This window comes from Carcharodon carcharias, chromosome 15, assembly GCF_017639515.1.
Source record: "Carcharodon carcharias isolate sCarCar2 chromosome 15, sCarCar2.pri, whole genome shotgun sequence".
NCBI lineage: Eukaryota > Metazoa > Chordata > Chondrichthyes > Lamniformes > Lamnidae > Carcharodon > Carcharodon carcharias.
In genome coordinates, this window is record NC_054481.1 from 133090494 (window position 1) to 133113988 (window position 23495).

General features: G+C 41.9%; 1 protein-coding gene across 10 annotated transcripts in view; it reads left to right on the plus strand.

Moving 5' to 3' along the window:
• The window catches only part of rap1gapa (RAP1 GTPase activating protein a), a 732526-nt gene that overhangs the window by 580088 nt on the left and 128943 nt on the right, over positions 1-23495 (plus strand). For all 10 annotated transcript variants that reach the window (XM_041206497.1, XM_041206499.1, XM_041206500.1 and 7 more), the window contains one exon: positions 3128-3221. Coding sequence is in view for 6 of the 10 variants with exons in the window: in XM_041206494.1 (XP_041062428.1) it covers positions 3128-3221 (94 nt within the window). In the remaining 4 variants the exon portion in view is untranslated. The remainder of the gene's footprint in view (positions 1-3127; positions 3222-23495) is intronic.

Sequence of the window (23495 nt, forward strand, 5' to 3'; positions counted from 1 at the left end):
TGAAATATTAGATTTACTTGTTGATGTACCTAGAAATTCAAACTAGTTTCTGAATTAAATATTATTGCTATGGCTGTATTGATTGCAGTGTGAATATGTAACGTGAGTGACAGATGGAGGTTGTTATGGAAGTTGGATTTATAGCAGTAATTAGGTTCAGGCAATGGATTGGTCACCAGATGTGACTGTTGCCTAAAACATCTCACTTCACTTTGGTGCTTCTGCAGTGACTGCAGATGGTCCAGCTAGTTCCTGTACTGAAGTCCTACCTTCCATACAGAAACCTTGCATACTCTTTGCAATGCTACATTACACTTTTAGTCTCCGTGGAAACAAGTTGTTGAACACTTGGAACCTGTGTATTAAAACATTACACACCAGTTTGGAGATCTCTGCAAACTTACATTTAACCTATGTGGACAGAGTTTCTTTGATTCATTCATTTATTCTATTCCTGTTGCTTTTACACTCTGTTTTTAATGCTAATTCACTCTGTTCTAGAATTACTTGCTTTTTATAATTATATGCTTCTGAGAATGATTTTTGGCAGGAAATGAAGAAAATTAGATGCTATAAATAGAAATGGCTTGTTCACCTTGTTCAATTTGTATCAAACATTGATTAATTACAGCAATTAATGTTTTATTATTTTAAAGTTCAGCCAGTGCTGTTTTTGCTAAATGACATATAATGTTTTATGATCCATTATGTAACTGCTGCAGTGCTACCCTAATTTAAACTGTTTTTTACCATCCAATAACTTGGGAAAGTTTAGGAAGTCATTCATTTTGTTGTGGCTGTTGTCAGAAATGAAATGTGTTTATTTTTGAGAGATGAACCGATTCCCTGATGTCACTGCTGTGTGTAAAGTGGGGAAAGAAAACAGGGTTGCTGACACAGCAGCCCCTCACAAAACATTAGTGCATTTGTAATCACTTCCGATCACCATTGCTGTGTATTCTTTTTGCCTGAAAGCTCAATTTCCTAAGTTAAACGTAAAATTGTTCTCCATGTGTGAAAAGCCCCTATTGCCAGTGAAAGTCCATCAACGTCCCTTGGAGAAAGGCCTATGCAATGTTACTGAAAGCTGATGCTATTAAAGATTACACCTGCATCTGCTGGCTTCAGCCATGCTCTTGGTAAGGTTGTAATTATTCTTTTCTTGTATTGGCTGCGGCATCCAGGATCCTGCAAATGAAGAAGCCCCTCGGAACCTAATGCCAATACCATGCCTTCTCGGTTTGTTTCCCCTCTCTTCCAGCAGCACCCCCTCCCCCCGACCTCCCCCCCACACCCCTCTAGCTCCAAATGCCTATGGGTCTGATGTGAATCCCAAAACTTGTTACCATGACAACATTCCTTCTGGAGCGGTCTGCTTAATTAAGCCACACTTAATGAATGCAAAGCAAAGACTGGAATAGTGTATGCTTTACTGGGCAATTTCCATTCCTGGGGAAGCAGTGTTTCTAAAGAGTGGGCGGCTTTACTCTTGCTTCTTCCGTACTGTGTGCTGATGATTTTAACAGGAGTTTAAGCTGCGACTGAAGGGCAGTGCAGTGCTGTGCTGCTTTGTTGCAAAGGCTGGTTTGAATCTCTGCAGTGATATAACCCTACATCCCTGGCAGTGCCAAGTCTTTTTTTTTTTTGACTGCTTTAACAAAGTAAGTGAAGTTAAATCATTGTTTTGTCTTTCACCTGCAGCAGGTTTTAACTAAGGATCTCAATGTACAGGCGAACCTTTTACATATGTAGATATTTTTGTTTTGCCTAAACAGTGCATGATTCCGCTATATTTTTCTTTTCACCTGTAAATGCTCCAAAGATCCATTGAGAAATTTCAAGTGGATGTTTTATGGTAATTGGCAATAACAGCAGCTGAGATTGAAAGTACACAGGATTATCACATCTGTTAAAAGGTTGAATAACTCTCTTGCACTGTGGCAGTGTTTCTGCATAGTAACAGGGACCTTAGCTGGGTTATCAGTCGAGAGTCACAAAAGAGTCAGTCTTTCTGCTATGTTCTTTCACAATGAATCTCAGCCTCGTTACAGTAATCTTGGGGATTCAAGCATTTTGCAGGTGATGGGATCTGTACTAAAGAGAAAGTAAAATGTCCCCAGTTAATCCTAGATTCAGCAGCCATATAAGGAGAAGGGAAATCTTCATTTTAATTTTAATCTTATTGTTGCAATATTTTAAGTATTTTACAAAGTACAAACAAAGTTAAGTTGCTTTAATGCATTGTGTAATTATTTTAAATGATAAAGGAACCCAATGCTGGTACATTAAAGATCTAGAATGTTGCATTTGGGACTGAAACAGCTAAGGTTTATTGCCGTGAATCTGTATTGAATCATTCATCTGTCAGTTTACCTTCCCTTACTGATTACATTGAAACACAGGAGAGCATTTAGGATTATTTTACTAATGGACAAAATTCAGTTGAATGAGGGGAAAAAAAGTAGTGAGGATATAAATAGAGATTTTTCTTGGTTCAGATAAAATACTATTAAAGGTATGTTGGGACTTTACAATGTTGTAAATATTTGAAACAGTTACATGAAGCCAACTCCCTGATAGTCCCATTACCTGGAGTACTATTGAAACGTATGGAGTTGGTGGAACCCCAGTTCCGTCCCTGGGGTCTGTCAAATTAGATCATTTTCACCACGTTGGTAGAAGGAATGTAATAATTGCACTTGGAAGAAGGAAAGAAAATCAACCAGGGATTCCACTTTTCAAGAGCACAGTTTGCCTCATGTGCCCCTTTACATTGATAATGTCAAGATGGTTAAATTTATAATTGGATCTGCAGGTTCTGCACAGTATTAATTCTGTCTCTACGACTTGTGATAACTATCCATTAAGCCATACGGAAGATATACTGGTGGCCATGTTGGGTCAGCAGAGGGCTGGGCTTAGTTATGATGCTCCTATGCTCGGATATTCTGCGGACTTACTGGGCTCACCTGAAGAATGCCTATTGGTCACTGGAGCTTGACCGGGGCTTGTAGAAGTGAACCCAGTGTAGATTCATATCATTGGAGGAGCAGTTAAAGAAGTTTACAGGAAAGAAAATGGACAAACACAATTTCACCAAGCCAATAATTAATTTTCCTCATAATAGGAAGCATGATGGGGAAGATCACAACATCTCCAGTTCATTAGAACCACCAAGCCCAGAATCACAGCCTTCGTACTCTACACGGTCATATCTCAAGGTAGGAGACTCTGAAATCTATTGTTACATTGTCTGTTGTGAATGTTTTACAGAATTTTTCAATTTGCATTGTGAAAATGGTATGGGTGTTTGAAAGCCTAATTTGTAACTTGCATTTCTGGCTGCTGTAACATGCCCAGTGCCTGCAGGGTGTCTGAGCAGGTATTCATGAGAGAAATGCTTAGAGCCAAAAAAAAATTATAGGCCAGGATGATTGCTGTTTACCTTGTCATTTTGGTACCCAGCCTCCAGAGGCAGCATGAAAAAACGCAACTCTTGATTCTTGCTGCCTCCAAAGGCAGAAGTTGCTCATTTGCCTTGTCGTTCTGTGGCCAAAGATGGAGCTGCTTCTGATGGTAGTGCCATAAAGATAACCTCCATCAGCAGTTCCAATAACTCTTCACTACTGTTTATGCAAAAAGGTGAATGGGGATCCACGCTCGCAATGTCCATATTCAAATTCCCCAAGAAAGTAATGGAATATTGTGTTTCGTGGCAAAGAAGTAGCTCAAGGTGCAGTAGTATATCTTAGTAAGATTACAGTTTGAGTGGTATGTGCCAATTTTTGGGTTCCATATTAAAGAAAAGATGTTAAGCCACAAAGAGAGGATTCACTTGGATGCTGCCTGGTGTGAAGAAATACAAATATGAGAACAGATATGGAAAAATTGGGTGTGTTTTCATCACAAATTTCTCTTGAGAAGGTGGTGGTGAGCTGCCTTCTTGAACCGCTGCACTCCATGTGGTGTAGGTACACCCACAGTGCTGTTAGCAAGGGAGTTGCAGGATTTTGATCCAGCGGCAGAGAAGGAACGGTGATATCTTTCCAAGTCAGGATGGTATGTGACCTGGAGGGGAACTTCAGTCGGTGGTGTTTCCATGTGTCTACTGCCCTTGTCCTTCTAGATGGTAGTGGTTGTGATTTGGAAGGTGCTGTGTAAGGAGCCTTGGTGAGTTTCTGTAGTGCATCTTGTGGATGGTACACACTGCTGCAATTGTGCGTCAGTGGTGGAGGGAGTGAATGTTTGTGGATGTGGTGCCAATCAAGCGGGCTGCTTTGTCCAGGATGGTGTCAAGCTTCTTGAGTAATGTGCACGCATATTGGTGAGTGGAGAGTATTCCACTGGTGCCTTGTAGATGGTGGACAGGCTTTGGAGAGTCAAGAGGTGAGTTACTCGCTGCAGGATTTCTAGCCTCTGACCTGCTCTTGTAGCCACAATATTTATTTGGCTAGTCCGGTTCAGTTTCTGGTCAATGGTAACCCCGAGGATATTGATAGTGGGGGATTCAGCAATGGTAATGCCATTGAATGTCAAGGAGCGATGGTTGCATTCTCTCTCGTTGGAGGTGGTCATTGCCTGGTACTTATGTGGCGCTAATGTTACTTGCCAATTGCCAGATATTGTCCAGGTCTTGCTGCATTTGGACACGGACTGCTTCAGTGTCTGAAGAACTGCAAATAGTGCTGAACATTATGCAATCATCAGCGAACATCCTCACTTCTGACCTTATGATGGAAGGAAGGTCATTGATGAAGCAGCTGAAGATGGTTGGGCCATAGGACACTACCCTGAGGAACTCCTGCAGTGATGTCCTGGAGTTGAAATGACTGACCTCCAACAACCACAACCATCTTCCTTTGTGCTAGGTATGACTCCAAACAGCAGAGAGTTTTCCCCCTGATTCCCATTGACTCCAGTTTTGCTGGGGCTCCTTGATGTCACACTTGGTCAAGTGCTGACACGCTGTCAAGGGCAATCACTCTCACCTCACCTCGGGACTTCAGCTCTTTTGTCCATGTTTGAACCAAGGCTGTAATGAGGTTGTAAGCTGTGTACAGGACATACCTGGGCAATTTTCCACATAGCTGGGTAGATGCCAGGGTTGTAGCTGAACTGGAACAGCTTGGCTAGGGGTGTGGAAAGTTCAGGAGCACAAGTCTTCAGTGCTATTGCCAGAATATTGTCAGGGCCCATAGCCTTTGCAGTATCCAGTGTCTTCAGTCGTTTCTTGATATCACTTGGAGTGAATTGAATTGGCTGAAGACTGGCAAAGGCCAAGATGAATCATCCATGGAAGTGTCATAGCTTGGCAAGGGGGTGCATGAAGGACCATAGGGATCGGGTGGGGGCCATAACTTGGCGTGGGGAGATACTTAAGAGGCCACAAGAAGTGGGTGGGGATGAGGTGGCCAGGATGGGCATGGGGAGTGTGAGGGGAGAGGTCTGAGGGGGCTTTCCGATTTTTATTTTAACTGGGACAAGGTCCTGCAGCACCAAGCCAGACTTTTTAAACAGTCTGTCTCTGCAGCTGGCAGCTGTGTGGCCGCCTCCAAACTTTCTCCTTGATCGGCTCGCTCAACTGCAGTCCACACCCAACTCCCTTCAATGAAAATCCTGCCCTTTGTGTCATTTTCCCCTGAGGCGGGCAGGCCAAGACAGAAATTTACCCACTTTGAGGGTGAAAATCCACCCCATGAGTCATTTACAGTACTAAAGGAGGCCATTCAGCCCATTGAGTCCATGCCAGCTCTCTGTGGAGCAATTCAGTCAGTCCCATTCCCCCATTCTATCCCTGTAGCCCTGCAGGCTTATTTCCCTGAAGTGCCCATCCAATTTATTTTAGAATTTGAAGGTGGCAGGGCATGTTGAGAGAGCATGTTGACCTTATGATGGAAGGAAGGTCATTAATGAAGCAGCTGAAGATGGTTGGGCCGAGGACACTACCCTGAGGAACTATTGCAGTGATGTCCTGGCACTGAGATGATTGAGAACCAACAACCGCAACCATCTTCCTTTGTGCTAGGTATGACTCCAACCAGCAGAGAGTTTTCCCTCTGATTCCCATTGACTCCAGTTTTGCTGAAGCTCCTTGATGCCACACTCGGTCAAATGCGACCTTGATGTCAAGAGCAGTCACTCTCACCTCACCTCTGGAGTTCAGCTCTTTTGTCCATATTTGAAACAAGGCTGTAATGCGATCAGGAGCTGAGTGGCCCTGGCGGAACCCAACTGAATGTCAGTGAGCAGGTTATTGCTAGGCAAGTACTGTTTGATAGCACTGTTGATGACTGCTTGAACCATTTAAAGGATCAGGTTTATTTAGCAGAAACTGTGGGTTTCATGCTTCATGTTTGTTAATCTGCTTTTTGTGAGCTGGAAGGGTACATTTCATTGAGTTCTGTCCATGGTCTTTGTCTAGGCAGTTTCAGTCCCCTCAGAAAAATTGACATAGCATTCTACAAAAGGGGTTTGCAGTTAGAATATATTACACCTCATTGTCTTACTGTATAATTGAGGTTTTTCAGAACAAATGCATTACATTCTAATCCCTTACAAACCATTTGGAAGAGTGATAGAGGTCGCCATGTTGATTAAAACAAATTGTAGGGGTGAGATTGAACTTTGGCAGAGCACAAACAGGCAGCAGATTGGCTCCTTGTTACACACCATTGACTTCAAAGGAAAGTGGAGTGAGGCAGGATGTACCACAGGTGCTGGTCCACTATCACCAGATGGGTAATCCTAATTTCTGAAAACCTGCTTTAGAAGTTTACTTTCTGTGAAATTTGTGCTTATCAGGGTGAGGGATGTTGATGCTGGGCGTTGGAGCATTTTGCCAATTTAGTCACCTGGTGTCTGTACCAAAGAATCCAAGGTCAATGTAGGTGCTGTCCTATGAATCATACGGCTCCCACTTCACTGCACCAGTGACTTGCCTCAATGCTAAACTAATGGCAAAAGGCTTGTACCCAACCGATTGTGTCATTCAGTCATCACTGCTATGCCAGGTTAATAGAATATTTTTCTAGTTATTATAACTTGGGCATGAGAACTGACTGACAAACAATCAAACTTATTGAATAGTGGCTGATTGAACAGTATATCATATTTTATTTTCTATTTGAGCGATAATTGAATACCTAGTAATATTCTGCCAGGAAAGGCAAGTGAGCTAAAGAATAATGTCAATGAGCAGGTTTTGGTTATCTTTCCTGTTCTCCATCCCTGGTGCAGTAGGTGTTGTCATCCACTATTACTATTTGGCACTTTCTTATTTCTTTGATCTTGCTCTATTTGGGAGCTTTGTATTTGTTCTTTTACCAGGAAAATATGGGAGGAGGGAATTCATGCTGGTACTGTAAGTTTAGAGCTGGAACAGTGCATTGCAAAATATAAGCCCACAGTTACTTCTGTTTGCAAAATGATGAGGGACCTTGACTGGATATTTTTTACAATGCCTCCGGCTTTGCACTGGTTGCTCCGATAGTGTGCTGGCTACAGCAAAGTACTTGTCATAAAAGCTTGAAAAAGCACTGAAGCAACATATTTATTGTATTCTCCCACAGGTATGGTCAAACTCCAAAAGTGTTGTGGAGGATCTTTCTATTCGGAGTGTTCAGTCCCTGTAATTTTGGAAAAGTAGACACTACTGTGAAAACTCTTTTTTACAATGGATATCTCTTGCATCACAAATATACAGTCAGGAGGGTTGGGGGTGAAGGATCATAAGTAATTCCTGCAATAAGAACAAAAACTGCTGGAAATATTCAGTAGTGCTAGCAACATCTGTGGAGAGAGAAACAGTTAACATTTCAGGTTGTTTCCTTTTCGCATTGCTTCAGTTATGTTTGTTGCTGTCTCATTCACAAGAAAATCCAATGCATAGAACTTACTACAGACTATATAGAATACGGATAGTTTAAAAAAAACAGAATTATCAGTAGTGTTACCAAATCCTTGAGAATGGCCCATCCCTGCTCTGATCTGGCATATATTATAATGACACCTAAAGATTCCCGCATTCATTATTTTAAGTTTATGGACATTGGAAATTTCCTCCTAGGTTTTTAATATTAACGTGTAGGTTATTGTATATGTCATCAACAGTGCTAAATATACTCTTATTGCCTCTACTGGATGTTTGAAAACCCCAGACTGTTACAGCAGTAACGCCATCTGTTGTTTTCATGCCATTGTCAGGTCTTTGTGGAATTACTCATTCAGAGAGATTTGTTTTCAGACAGTCCATTTAAAACCATAGTTTTACTTGTTGCGTTATGCCAGAGATTTGAATCTGATAATAAAGAATTCTAGACTGGATGTAAATCATTTAATGGTCATATTAGGAATTCTGCAGTAATGACAGAGTGAGACAATGTGATAAGCTTTAATACTCGTCCAATCTTGCCTCAATTATCTAACCACTGCCCAATAATAAAAGGGTTAGGTTCCCCTAATAGTTCAGTGAGTGGACACTATGTAAGCTTACATAGAAATTCCATCGATTGTATTGGATGAATAAAAACATTAAAGTACATGAAACCTAGTGGAAAATACAAATGTAGAAGGTATAAGTGGTGGCTTTCTTTTTTGTGACAAGCAGAAGGGTCATCTAGGGGCAGATACGTTGTAGGCCATTCAGCCCCTCAAGCCTTTTCTACCTTTTTAATTAAATCATTAATTAATATATTTGAGAACTAAAGTGACTGTGGAAGGTTCGGCGGGGGGGGGGGGCAGGGGGGGGGGCAGGGGCGGGGGGGGGAGCGGATTTGAAAAAGCAAATAACAGAAGGAAAGGGAGAATATGAGAAGAGATGGGCAGCCAACGTAAAAAGGAATTCAAAAGTCTTCCAAAAGCATATAAATATTCAAAGTGGTAAGAGGTGGAGTTGAGCTAATTAGGGACCCAAAAGGAGATTTACCCATGTGGGCAGGGAATGTGGCTGAGATATTTAAAGAATACTGTGCATCTATCTTTACCAAAGGAAAACATGCCACCAGGCCATGATGAAGTAGTTCAGACACTTGAAGGGTTTAAAATTGATAAGGAACAGGTATTGGAGAGATTGGCTGTACTAAAAGTTGATAAGGCACTAGGACTGGGTGAAGGAAGTGAGAGTGGAAATAGCAGAAGCACTGGCAATAATATTTCAGTCATCCTTAGACTCAGGAGTGGTTGCAGAGGACTGGAGAATGGGACATGGTATACCCTTGTCCAAAAAGGAGTGTGAAGGTAAGTCCAATAACTATAGGCCAGTCAGTTTAACCTCAGTCATGTGGAAACTTTTAGAAACAATAATTCGGGATAAAATTAGTAGTCACTTGAGTAAATGTGGGTTAATTAAGGCATTGAGCACAGATTTATCAAGGGCAAATTATGTTTAAGTAACTTGCTTGCATTTTTTGATGAGGTAACAGAGAGGATTAATGAGGGTAATGCTGTTGGTGTGGTGCATATGAACTTCCAAATGGTATTTGATAAAGTGATGCATCACAGACTTGAGCAAAGCTTGAGTTCATGGAATAAAAGGGACAGTAGCCGCATTGATATAGTGGTGAATGGTTGCTTTTTGGTCTAGAAGAAGGTTAATGGTGGAGTTCCCCAGGAAACAAACTTGGGACCCCTGCTATCCCTCATGTATAGTGACACCTAGGTGCACAGGGCACAATTTCAGAATTTTCAGATGAGAAATTTGAAGGTTTGGTGAGCCATGAGGAAAACAGTGTAGAACTTCAAAAGGACATAGGTTGGTGGACTGGGCAGGCAAGTGGCAGATAATGTTTAATGGAGAGTAGTGTGAAGTGATTCATTTTGGTAGGAAGAACTCGGATAATATAAAGGGTACAATTCTAAAGAGGGAGCAAGAACAGAGGGACTTGTATGTATATGCGCATAAATCATTGAGGGTGGTGGGACAGGTTGAGAGAGTGGTTAATAAAGCATAGAGTATCCTAGGCTTAATTAATAGTGGCATACAGTACAAGAGAAAGGAGGTTATGTTAGACACTGCTATGGCCTCAACCAGTTCTGGGCACCACACTTAGGAAGGATCTGAAGGTATTTGAGAGGTTGCAGAAAAGAGTGAGGAGAATGGTTCCAAGGATGAGGAACTTCAGTTACCTAGAAAGATTGGGGAAGTTGGGACTGCTCTCGGAGAAAAGAAGGTTGAGAAGATATTTGATAGGGGTATTCAAAATCGTGAGACATCTGGAGAAAGTAGATAGGGAGAAACTGTTTCCACTGGCTGAAGTATCGAGAACCAGAGAATACAAATTTAAGGTAATTGGCAAAAGAAGCAATGGAGACATGAGAAAGATTTTCTCACAGTGAGTGGTTAGGATCTGGAACGCATTGCCTCCGAGTGTGGCAGAGGAAGGGTCAGTTGAGGCACTCGAGGAAATTGTGGTATTAACTGATGAGGAAAAATTTGCGGGGCCATGGGGAAAAAGCTGGGGAGTGGCACTAGGTGAATTGCTCCTTCAGAGAACCAGTACAGAAGTGAGGGGCCAAATGGCTACTCCCTGTGCCATAACCATTCTATGATTCTATCTGTAAATGAACATCATTCACCCTTTTAGAAACAACTTTTATTTCTATAGAGCCATTAACGTGATAAGAAAATATGACACAGAGCAATATGAGGAGATTTTAGGGCAGATGGTCAAAAGCTTGGCCAAAGAGATTTTAAGGAGTGTCTTAATGGAGGAAAGTGAGGTGGAGAGGCAGAGAGGTGTAGGGAGGGTATCCTGGAGCTTGCAACCCAGGCGACTGAAGGCAAGGCCGCTAATTGTGGAGTGATTAAAATTGGGGATGCTCAAGAGGCCACAAGTAGATTGATACAGATATCTCAGAGAGTTGTGGGGCTGGGGGAGATTATAGAGATAAGCTGGGGTGAGGCCATGGAAAGATTTGGAAAAGAAAAGGATGAAAATTTTAAAATCAAGATGCTGTTTGACCAGGAGCCAGTGTAGGTCAGCGAGCATAGGGATGAGAGGCAAAGGGGACTTAATGTGAATTAAGACGCGAGCAGCAGAGTTTTGGTGGCCTCAAGTTTACAGTGGGTTGAATGTGGGAGACCAACCAGGAGTATGTTGGAATTGTCAAGTCTAGAGATAACAAAGGCATAAATGAGGTTTTCAGCAATAGATGAACTGAGACAGGAACGAAGTCGGGTGATGTTACAGAAGTGGAAATGGGTGGGCTTAGTGTTACAATCCTGTTGACAATCGTTAATGTTTAAAGAAGAAATCCAAATGCCCAGCAATTAACTGACCGAACCATGCCTCAAGATTTCATATTTTTATACAAAAGCAAACTTTGTGTATAAAATGAAATTAAACAAACCAAGCGCCATTAACTTAACACAATAGCTTATAAAGACTCATTCTATAAACTCAGTTCTATTTTTAACTTGCCCCCCCCCCCACCCCAACCCCTACCAAGAGACCCCTTATCTTACAAATTCTTGAAGGTTCATTCACACTTCCTGCGACTAACCCAAACGTCCTCCAGATCTCATTTTAATTCTCCCCAGTGTCCCAGCTATCCTCCGAGGTTAGATTCTATGGGGATCCTTCCATGAACTTTTTAGCTATGCAGCCATTCACCTTTTTACAGATCTCATGACTGTGGGAGCCTCAGCTCCTTATTCAGGTTACTGCAGATACCCAAATGCCTTCTCACAGCTTTCCGAGCTAACTCTCCACACTGCTTTCTGCCACAACGCTCTGAGGACCACTGTAGGTTTCTTCCACTAGCTGCAAGCTAGACCTGATCTTCCACCTGCTGTTCCCTCACAAAACCCAAACTGTACTGCTTGCTTTTATCAGCAAACCCACACAGATAAATCAAACAAAATAATCTTCTAACCAAGGCTCCACCCTGAAATATTATCTCTAGAAATGTGACACATATGGGCTTGTTCCCAGGTAGAAATACAATTTAGCTACCTTTTAATTCCAAAGTTTTCATTGATTCTGGGAAACCATATGAATAACTTATATTCCGAACAAAGACAGGACAGTGCTTCCCAGATTTACATCATTACAAAGCTAAGAGAAAGCTCCCTTATGTTTATGATCTTGCCTTTCTAGCTCTGACCTCTGAAGTCAACATGACCCCAACCTTTGTTTGCTAAATGGCTTAGGTTTGTTTGAATTGAATTTACTTCAGGGTTGCTTATCAGTTTCTCAATCAGATGCCTTTATTTTTCTACAGGTAACGTTTAGTTTTATGACCTTTAGTTTTCTACTGTAAAACATATAAACCATGAACTAGATATTCACAGCTTTGGTGATTACGTGAATATGTGGTCTCAGGATGTTATTCCTTTTAAAGAGATTTAAATCCATTTTGCCAGTCTATCCTTTGCTTTACATTCCTTTCATTGAAATGTCAAATCTTTTAAGCCAGTCTGACGTTTTCTCTTTGGTTTTTGATCATCAGATTTCCATGTTACTGACTTTCTTGCGATCAACATCCTGCAGATAAATACCTTTTCATACTTGGCCGTCCAGTTTGTCTCACTTTGGCTCCATACTCTGGCTGGAGACACTGCTCTTATAGTTTTTGTGTTTTTTCTTTTGCTTCTCTAAGCTAATGATTCTTGACCAGCTTTTCTAAAGAAGCCTTCAAACATTTTCAAAATCAAAACCATTCAATCCTTGACTCAGTCCTTTGTATAGCTTTGCATTGCTTCCTTTGCATTCTGTGCTTTCTCAAAAGTGGTTTCCAACTGACCGTGGTAATTTCATGCGGGAGCTGAGAGAGGGAACTTTCACCCTAAGGGTCTGAATGGATTTGAACTGATGTCCCAGGATGAAATGCTTTGATCAACTGTGCAGCTCAGCCTCTATAAAGTTGGGATTTGTATCTTGTGGTGTAACTGCATGGGCTTCAAAGTCTCGACCTTCATTTGAAGTTTATAGATGGTTATATTGTCTGCACCTTCACCGAGCACTACACTAATTCATGTAAAATCACATCATAGCATTAAAGTTCCAGTGAATTCTCAATTTTCTACTGAATATTTGAAAGGGATAAAAAAAAATAAAATTTAAAACTAATTTTTTCTGATTTTTTTTGTTTAGCATTATCTTTAGCTGCTTATTCTGGGAAATGCAACGCATTCCCACTGCAGACACTGAGCAACGTTGACATAACTGGAATACCGTCATTAAAACACAGTTCTCTTTATTCTCTCCCAGGAGCCTAGACCTCAGTTTTTATTTTAAAAAACTTCCTAGCACACTTATATATTAACCCTGTATATTTACAGGTATCACATTAGCCATCGTTGATCTTGCTGAATGAGGTTGACAGTAGGACTATTGGGACTGTATGTGGCTAACCAGTTTCCATTCACAGAGGGTATTTATCACCTCTAGATGACAAAGACTTCCATTCAGGCTGGATTTAATTTAAATTGAAGCCCCAGCAGTGAAAGCCCAGTTTCAGCTGCACCATCATTGTTTGCACTTCCATGTACTTAAAAAAAAAATACAGTTATATAAATTTTAAAATCACATGGCTGTATGACATCCTTTTGCTTATCCATCAGTTAGTTATTTATAATCTCATTGGTTTAAAGGAATTATCTGGCCACTAAATCTGATCTCTTTGCTCCATGTACCTTCTTCTGATTGGTTGCTGCCAAGCATTCCATGTTGTTTCCCTTGCCTTGAATCTTGCCCTATGTAATTGGAGATCCACTCCTGCACCAATTACCTTTCAAAGTAATCCTTGGCCCAGACCTGCCCACATTCTCCCTCTCTCCTGCATACCTCCCCCCTCTCCTCAGAGTGTGATTGCTTCCAGACCATGCCCCTACTGGATCCCTTATCCAACTACTTCCCTTAATTTCACCTGCCTTCCCCTACCAACAATAGCCCATCTTTGCTGAAGACCTTCAGTTTACCTCCTGCTGTCTCTTGGGGAGTTTACAGGAAAGAAGGATTCGGGAACAAGGTGCGTTGTGACTCCTTGCTCTGCCTGGAGGTAGGGTTAAGAGAGGTTGGTCTGTAATGTAATGAAGTACTTTTTAGGTTGACCTTGGGGAGGGAGTTGTTCATCTCGCTAGCCATTAGAATTAGAACTTCAAAGGAGTAAGAGAGAGAATCAGCACAAGATGGGAGCATTGGGGATGGACGATGTACAGAAAAGGAGACAGATAGAGGAACAAAAAGAATCACAAAGAGCTTGAGCAGAGAGCTACAAAGACAATGGCAGGAAGGATTTGGAAAGCTACAGAGAGACTCAGTGAGATAGAAAGAATGAGAGAAAACAGAGGTGATTAGGTTGTGTGTGTTTTAATGTCGCAGTGAATAAGCTTAACAATATTTAAACATTGGATGGATGGCCAAAGGAGCCAGTGATTTTACAGAACTGTGCTGTTAAAAATTTCAAAAGATCAAAGCAACTGAACTGATTCTTGGAGCCAACAAGAATGTTGTTACTGTTGGTTCAAAGTTTTAAAAAAAAACTAGAATCTGTTTTCAGTTGTATTGGAACATTATTAGAGGAATAGTTGGAGCTTTTCAAAAGCACTACAAATCATGATTAATGTAGCACTTGGAAAGCACAGACTATTTGCCCTTGTAATAAACTGAATTAGCCATGCAGTGAGAATATAAATACCGTGCTTGGGAATTTTCAAACTGTTCATTTTATAACAAATGCAGTCTTCAATGGATTCTTACTAATTGTTTATCAAAAGCTATTGATGTGCAATTTTTTATCTCTGAAAGATAACCAGTTATAGAATAGCTCACTCAGTGCCAAATGTACATTTTTGGATTTTGCAGTAATAATAATGATGAGGATTTCAGCGCTTGCTGTTATTTTGGGGTCAACTTTACAGCAACTCTGGCATCTACACATGCACAAATTAATGTGAAAATCCAGAAAATGCTTTTGGAGATATCCTGCGCAGAGTGGACTGTTTTTCTCTCTCACCAATAGACTCAGTTGTGAAATCACTTTAATGACATAAACTTAGGGTTGTTGTCTATAAGTTCTCTATTAAAGATGCTGAAAGGATTGGGCTGTGGATTCTGGTGAACTTTAAACAATGAAACAAGTGAGTATTACTGCTAAACAACCTCTCTGGCTTTGAAAATTATTTTTACAGCTGTGGAGTCTCATTCGCTCAGGTATTTCTCTCTCCCTCCTTTAAACCAATCATATATCCCAATATTTATTTAATTATATATACACAATTTAAATCTAGTTTATACTACCTGCTTTATAAGAGAATGGTAGTATAGTGGTTATACTACTGAACCAGCAAACCAGAGACCTGGACTGGTGATCTGGAGACATGGTGGAATTCTCCCAGTTTGGGACGAAGTCCTATGGTGGGATGGGTCCAGGGAGTGTTTCCCACTGCATAGGCCGCTGGGAATTTGCACCATATTATGTGACCCTGGCCTCATTATGCAGCCAGGCATTTCCCAGAGAGGTGGGCTGGATGACTCATGCCCCACCATCATATTCGGGTGCCATTTTTAAAAGGCATCTGGACATCACTGACCCACGGTCAAATGAAGGAAATGGACCTCCAAGAACTCTCTGATGCTGGAAGATGGACCTCCTCGAAGACACTGACGCTGGAAGACCCACCAGATAGATGCTCTCCCCACCCACTGCCGCGTAGTCCAGGGTCACTCAACACCTCCATTCCGACCCCTGGAGGCAGCCCCGCTGCCGCCTTCAGGTAGGTCCCTGATACGTACATGTCACCTTGGTCCAGGCGTGTTCTGGACCAGTGTGATTTCCCGCTGGTGACTCGGACAATCAGGCATGGGCCGGATACAAATCAGTTTCACACTGGCCTGTGGCAGGAGTTGCAACTCGCCATGGCAGGCAGGAGAGCAAGATCCCACCGTCATTTTAGGATGGCGTGAAACCAATTTTTGGACTCCCTGCTGCATTCTCCCCTATCCCACCCGCCATTAAACCTACTGCGGGGGCTATGGGAGAGTTCTGCCCATGAGTTCAGATCCAAATTGGCATGGCTGGGTAATTTGAATTCAATTAAATTTAATTGAATGAATCTGAAATAAAAAGCTAGGGTCAGTGATGGGGACCATATAACTGCTGGACTGTGCTTAAAAACCAATCTAGCTCGTTAATATCCTTCAGGGAGGGATGTCTGTCTTGTTCTGGCCTGTCTGTGACTCCACTCCCAGACCAATACGGTTGACTGTTAACCGTCCTCTGAAATGGCCTCTTAACAGATCAGTTAAGGGCAGTTGGAAATGTACCATAAATGTGGTTTTGCAGGCGATGCCCACATCCTGTCAATAAATATTTTTTTAAAAATTATTTCCTGTTTTAGTCTGTGTCATAGCATAGACTCTTTAATCTGATTGGTTGAACAGCTTTGCTGTTTCTTGCCCTGCTCACAGATCCCCACCAGGGGTCGCCGTGATGGGTTAGATGCCAGATTAAAGTCATCAACAACAACAGCGACTTTTCTTTACGAAGCACCTTTAACACAGTGAAACTTCTCAAGGTGCTTCACTGGAACTTTATCAAAGTATGACACCAAAACACTTAAGGAGGTATTGGGACAGATGACTAAGAGATATGTTTTGAAGGAAAGTGAGATAGAGAGGCGGAGTGGTGTGGGGATGGAATACCAGATCTTGGGATCTGGGCCGCCACTGGTGGAGTGATTAAAATTGGGAATGTGCAAGAGGCCAGAACTGGAGGAGCACAGATATCTCGGAGGGTTGTGGGGCTAGAGGAAGCTACAGAAACGGGAGAGTTGAGGCCTTGGAGGGGTTTGAAAACAAGGCTGAGAATTTTAAAACGAAGACACGTACTCGACGAGGAGTCAATGTAAGTCAGCGAGCACAGGGGTGAGAGGGGGATGGAACTTCCTTTGAGTTGAGATGGGAATAGCAGGGCTCCCAATTTTCAAAGGCTCCAAACCGAAGCCTGTGAAAGCTCTCAGCTGTCTGCTCCTTCTCTACTGCTGGCAACATTCTGGCCATTGTATCCTCATTTATCAGCTTCACCGCCAGTCTTATTTCTTTTTAATCTGACTGATGCAAGGCCCACATGTGCTGAGTGGCTCGTTTCTTGATTTAAGGTGCTCACCTTAGAGAATGAACACTGGCTAAAGAGATTCAATAGGTATATCTGCAGGTTGTGATATGCAGTTTGAGGAATTCATAATGTTACAGACAGCTCATTGATGCAACATTTGTTGAAAATGAAATGAAGTTGCCAGATTTGAGGTACAGCACCTGCAGTTCATTACAATACTAGGCCTGAGTTATACTGGCAGCTGTACACCACTTTTGGGCTGATTGAAGCAGAGCTTTGTGCATGTATAATCCAAGGACATGTACAGAGCTCTCTTCAACAACATCCAGATGCTGGTTGCATTTCAATGCTAACTGACTCCTCCGCACTTCACTAACATTCAGGAAATATATTAAATATCCCTTGTTGCTGCAGTGACATACCCTGGATGACCTTACCTTGGCTGCAGTTATACTGCAGCAGATGGGAATCTGACAAGCATGCCAACCTGCTAGTTTAGGAAGGTTTGAGCAGCAGCTAGTACTGTAGTGCCTTGAGCTTTGTGTTGTCTGTGAATTCTGAAAAACAAAAAAATTAAAGCCAAATTTCAAAAGGAAAGCAGATTATAAAATTAGTTTAATTTGAAATCAGCGCAGGTATCCACTCAGGCAACAACCCACAGCAAATACTGCAGCATGTTAAAAGGTCTGCTAATTTGTCAGATGCCTGCAGTGGAAGAGTCTGTGAAAATAATTGACAAACTTTGCACGTCTGGAGGAGGTGTGTTATGGGGGCATTTTCTGCAATATGGGAATGTTAAACCCTGCTGTCTTCTAGGTGTAAAATTAGCCACATGAATCACTGTGCTTGAAACTTAATCTGCATATAATACAGATGATTAGCATGTATGCACATCTGTTATGAAAGATGGACGAGAATTAAAACTGAGACCATCCAATAAGTTTTAGACAAGACATGAACACAAGGATTGCATTTTTCTTCTTTGCCTTCACCCTGAACTAGAAGTAATAATTATATTAACTATTATTATAACTATATAATATTACTTATTAATTTTAAAAACAGAAACTGCTGGAAAAGCTCAGCAGGAGAGAGGAACAAAGCTAGCTTTTCGAGTTTGTTTGACCCTTCAGAGCTGCGAACCAAAAATACTTTGGGAGAAAGCGAGGAGCAGGGTGTTGTGATGCAAAAAGTAGACAAAGATTTTATTTACTAGCCATTAGGAACAGCACCTCATTTTCATAATATCAATAAAAAAAATACGAGCAATACAGGGTTTGATAGCAACGAGCTGGAAGATAAAAGTGGATGTGCTAGGGAATGTGTATAAAGCCTTGATCAGTAACACCACTGTTCAGGTATTGTGTGCAGATTTAAGCTGTGCCCAATAGAAAGGATGTTAATGGGATACTGAAGATATAGAACAGATTTTCTAGGATCCTGTATGGTATAAGGAAATAGAAGAAAGAGTTGAAGAAATTGACACTTTTTTATTAGAATGGAGGAAATTTTGAGGTGATTTGGTAGAAATGTTTAAAATGATGAAAGGAGGGGACAGAGTGAATAATCCACACTGTTTCTAGCCATTGCAGGGGCATAAATATAAGATTAATTGCTGGAAGTTTAGGACAGAAAACAAAAAAACACATTTTACAGATTGGAATTAACTACGGGAGTTAGTGACTGAAGTTCAGACCATGTCAATGTTTAAGAACAGGTCTTTACTTCACCCATTACCACGTCCTTTGGCTTTTGGACCATGAAACCTTTAGTCATTTAATCTCTCCTGCCCTCCACCCCATCGCAAACCTTCATTCTTGTTCTTCCCCACCTTCCCACCATCCCTTTCACTTCCTCAAAACCTATTACATCTCGAACTTTCAACAGATCTGAGCTGAAATGTTAACTCTATTTCTCCCCACAGATGCTGCCTGACTTGTTAATTATTTACAGAATTTTATGTTTTTACACCAGCCATGCTGTTACCTACCATTCTTTTATCAATAGTGGTTTTGTGCTATTCTCCTCTGTTTATATGAAACAGGATTGAGAATGGAGAGGCACTTGTACCGGGAGATCTTCTGTCACTTCTAACGCTACGTTTTTGTATTTTAGATGTAAAAAATTTTAACATCAACATAAAACCCAGTAACAGCTGTCATAGATTACAGCAACTATTTATCTTTATAAAGCACTTTGAACATAGTGAAATATCACCATATAAATACTGTGGCTACAAGAGCAGGTCAGAGGCTGGGAATCCTGCAGTGAGTAACCCACCTCCTGACTCCCCAAAGCCTGTCCACCATCTACAAGGCACAAGTCAGGAGTGCGATGGAATACTCTCCACCTGCCTGGATAAGTACAGCTGCAACAGCACTTAAGAAGCTCGACACCATCAAGGCCAAACCAGCCCGCTTGATTGGCACCACATCCACTACCTTAAACATTCACTCCCTCCACCACCGATGCACAGTAGCAGCAGTGTGTAGCATCTACAAGATAAACTGCAGAAACTCACTAAGGCTCCTTTGACAGCACCTTCCCAACCCACAGCCACCACCATCTAGAAGGACAAGGGCAGCGGACACTTGGGAACATCACCACCTGGAAATTCCCCTCCAAGCCGCACACCATCCTGACTTGGAAATATATCACTATTCCTTCACTGCCGCTGGGTCAAAATCCTGGGACTCCCTCCCAAACAGCACTGTGGGTGGACCTACACCACATGGACTGCAGCGGTTCAAGAAGGCAGCTCACCCACTCAAGGGCAATTAGGGATGGGTAATTAAACAAAAATTGCTGGCCGAGCTTGCAACTGCCACATCCCACAAATGAATTTTTAAAAAAGGCTCACGGCAGTGCAGCTTATGTGGTTTGGTGGCAAGAACATAACTAACACACAGCGCTGAAACCAGCAGCCTACAATCAAATTACTCTGAAGTGGAAAAAAACTCTTCCTCCCTGTAAAAACCCACAGCAGACCTTTAGGAATATCATTTGGAGCGTGTTATCAGAATCAACACACTTCAGATCATTTAAAGAGTAGCAGAGACTGTGTTGCAGTGCTTTAATTTTCTGAGTTGTTGACATGTAACATATTACGCAACTCCATCCATCCATCCATCCAGCCCACCTCCTTATCACTGTCTCAAGATGGTGATGTCTCAACATTATGTCAATATTGTCTTACTGTAGCTATACAGGGCCTTGGTGAGACCACACCTGGAGTATTGTGTGCCGCTTTGGTCTCCCTACCAAAGAAAGGATATACTTGCCATAGAGGGAGTGCAGCGAAGGTTCACCAGACTGATTCCTGGAATGGCAGGATTGTCGTATGAGGAGAGATTGGTTTGATTGGACCTGAATTCACTAGAGCTTAGAAGAATGAGAGGGGATCTGATTGAAACATATTAAATTCTAACAGGGCTAGACAGACTAGATACAGGGAGGATGTTTCCACTGGTTGGGGAGTCTCGAACCAGGGGCCACAGTCTCAGGATATGGGGCAGGCCATTTAGGACTGAAATAAGGAAAAAATTCTTCATTCAGAGGGTGGTCAACCACAGAAGGCTGTGGAGGCCAGATCACTGAGTATATTCAAGAAAGAAATTGATAAATGCTTGGATATTAGGGGCATCAAGGAGTATGAAGAGAAAGTGGGAATATAGCGTTGAGATGGAGGATCAGCCATGATCATATTGAATGGCGGAGCAAGTTAAAAGGGCTGAATGGCCTACTCCTGCTCCTAGTTTCTATGTTTATGTGAGGGCTATACCCCCTTTATTTCTGATTGTTCAATTTTCAACTGACTGGAAATTTTGCAATTTGAATTGAGACGTTCTTAAAAATGCAAGGCCACATTCCCAAGGTGAAAGTGAGAAACAAACAAATTACCCTCAAGCAAGTGTGAAGAGAGAGACATTTCCTATAACCCAGACACCCATCAAAATTCATAACTTTCTAAGGAAGATACATTAAAAATGCAAAGTACTGGATATTGAAGCAATAGCTGCCACAGACAGATACATCCAAACCTCTTGGAAATACACAATGGGTGAAGTATTTCAAGGCAAGGCTGCCCAGCCACAAGAGAGATTGTAAGTGACACAGATGGTGACCAGAATGTCTTCAGCAGAGGAAACAAGCTGAGGGTTGCTGTCACTCCCTCCCTTTTAGAATAAGAGTGTCACTCGGTTTGAAAAGCTAACTCCACCAGCAGCCTACAAGCGAACCGAGATCTCGCAATGATCATAGCATCTTCTATACCTGACTACATCCAAGAAATCTGCTAACCTAAATTGGCTGCAGTGTTTAAAATCCAAGTCTCAAGGACAATCAAAGGACACATAACTGTATATTCTTTTACCTTTTTTATTGTGTGTGCGCGTGTGCTCGAATGACTTCACTTTTGAAATTTTCATCCTTGTTCTCAAATCCCTCCATGAGCTCACACCTCCCTATCTTCTCCAATCATAAACCTTCTGAGATATTTGCATTCCTGCAGTTTTAGTCCTTTTGAGCTTCCCCAATTTTAATCACTCCATCATTAATGGCCAAACTGTCAACTGCTTGTGCTCTAAGCCCTGGGATTCCTTCCCTCAACCTCTCCACTTCACTGCCTCACTTTGCTCCTGTAGTACACTCTTAGTTAAATTCTACCTCTTTTACCAAGTACCGCTACAACACTTGCATCTATCCGGCAATGTGGAAAATTGCCCAGGTATGTCCTTTACACAAAACCCAGGACAAATCCAACCCAACCAATTACTGCCCCATCAGTCTACTTTCCATCATCAGCAAAGTGTTAGAAAATGACATCGACAGTGCTAATAAGCAGCACTTACTCAGCAATAACCTGCTCACTGACACTCAGTTTGGGTTCCATCATGGCCACTCAGCCCCTGACCTCATCACAGCTTTGGTCCAAACATGGACAAAAGAGCTGAACTCAAGAGGAGAGGTGGGAGTGACTGCCCTTGACTTCATGCTAGCATAAGCTGCCCACTGGTTAGAGCCATACCTAGCACAAATGAAGATGATGGTTGTGGTTGTTGTAGGTCAGTCATCTCAGCTCCAGGACATCACTGCAGGAGTTCCTCAGGGTAGTGTCCTCGGCCCAACCATCTTCAGCTGCTTCATCAATGACCTTCCTTTCATCATAAGGTCAGAAGTGGGGATGTTCGCTGATGATTGCACAATGTTCAGCATCATTTGCAACTCCTCTGATATTGAAGCAGTCCATGTCCAAATGCAGCAAGACCTGGACAATATCCAGGCTTGGGCTGACAAGTGGCAAGTAACATTCATGCCACACAATTGCCAGGCAATGACCGTCTCCAACAAGAGAGAATCCAGCCATCTCCTCTTGAAATCCAATGGCATTACCATCACTGAATCCCCCACTATCAACATCTTGGAGGTTACCAATGACCAGAAACTGAATTGGACCAGCTGTATAAATGCTGTGATGCCTTTGGCAGGCGTCTGGGAACCTCCAGGTATATTCAGATAGGGCAAAATCAGAAATGGTAATGGAAGGCAGAAAAACAGCAAGTGAGTCTAGAAGATAGGAAACGAAAGATAGAAAATTAAAAAAAGAGTTTGGCAGAGTTTTACATACTTCAGTGCAAGGAGTATAGCAAATAGAGCAGACGAGCTAAGGGCACAGGTAGAAACGTGGCAGTATGAAATCATAACTATTACAGAAACGTGGCTTAAAAAGGGACAGGAATGGCAGCTCAATATTCCGAGGTACAGGGTTTTCGGACAAGATAAAGAAGGAGATATAAAAAGGAGGGGGGCAATTTTGGTTAGAAGAAATTACAGCTGAGAGGAAGGGTGACATGTTAGAAGGATCATCAATTGAGGCTGTTTGGATTGAGCTTAGGTACAGAAAATGGGCAGTCACCCTACTGGGACTGTACTATGGGCCCCCAAACAGTCAGAGGGAGATAGAGATTTGCCTACATATTTGCTCTTCTGATATGTGCAAAAACAATAGGGCAGTACGAGTAGTAGTTTATGTGTGAAAGGAATGGAGAGAAGAGAATTCCTAAGGTGCATTCAGGGGAAACTTTTTGGCCAGTATATGGCAAGTCCAACAAGAGAAAGGGCAGTTCTGGACTTATAAGAAGATTAGAAATAGGAACAGGAGTAGACCATTCAGCCCCTCGAGCCTGCTCCGCCATTCGATAGGATCATGACTGATCATCTTGTGTTTTGATTTCCACATTCCCATCTAACCCTGATAATCTTAGGTTCTTGTTAGGCAAGGGAATCAATCTGAGACAAAAATAAAAATACCTGGAAAAACTCAGCAGGTCTGACAGCATCTGCGGAGAGGAACACAGTCAACGGTTCAAGTCCATATGACTCTTCAACAGAGCTAAATAAAAATAGAAAAGAGGTGAAATATCAGCTGGTTTAAGGGGGAG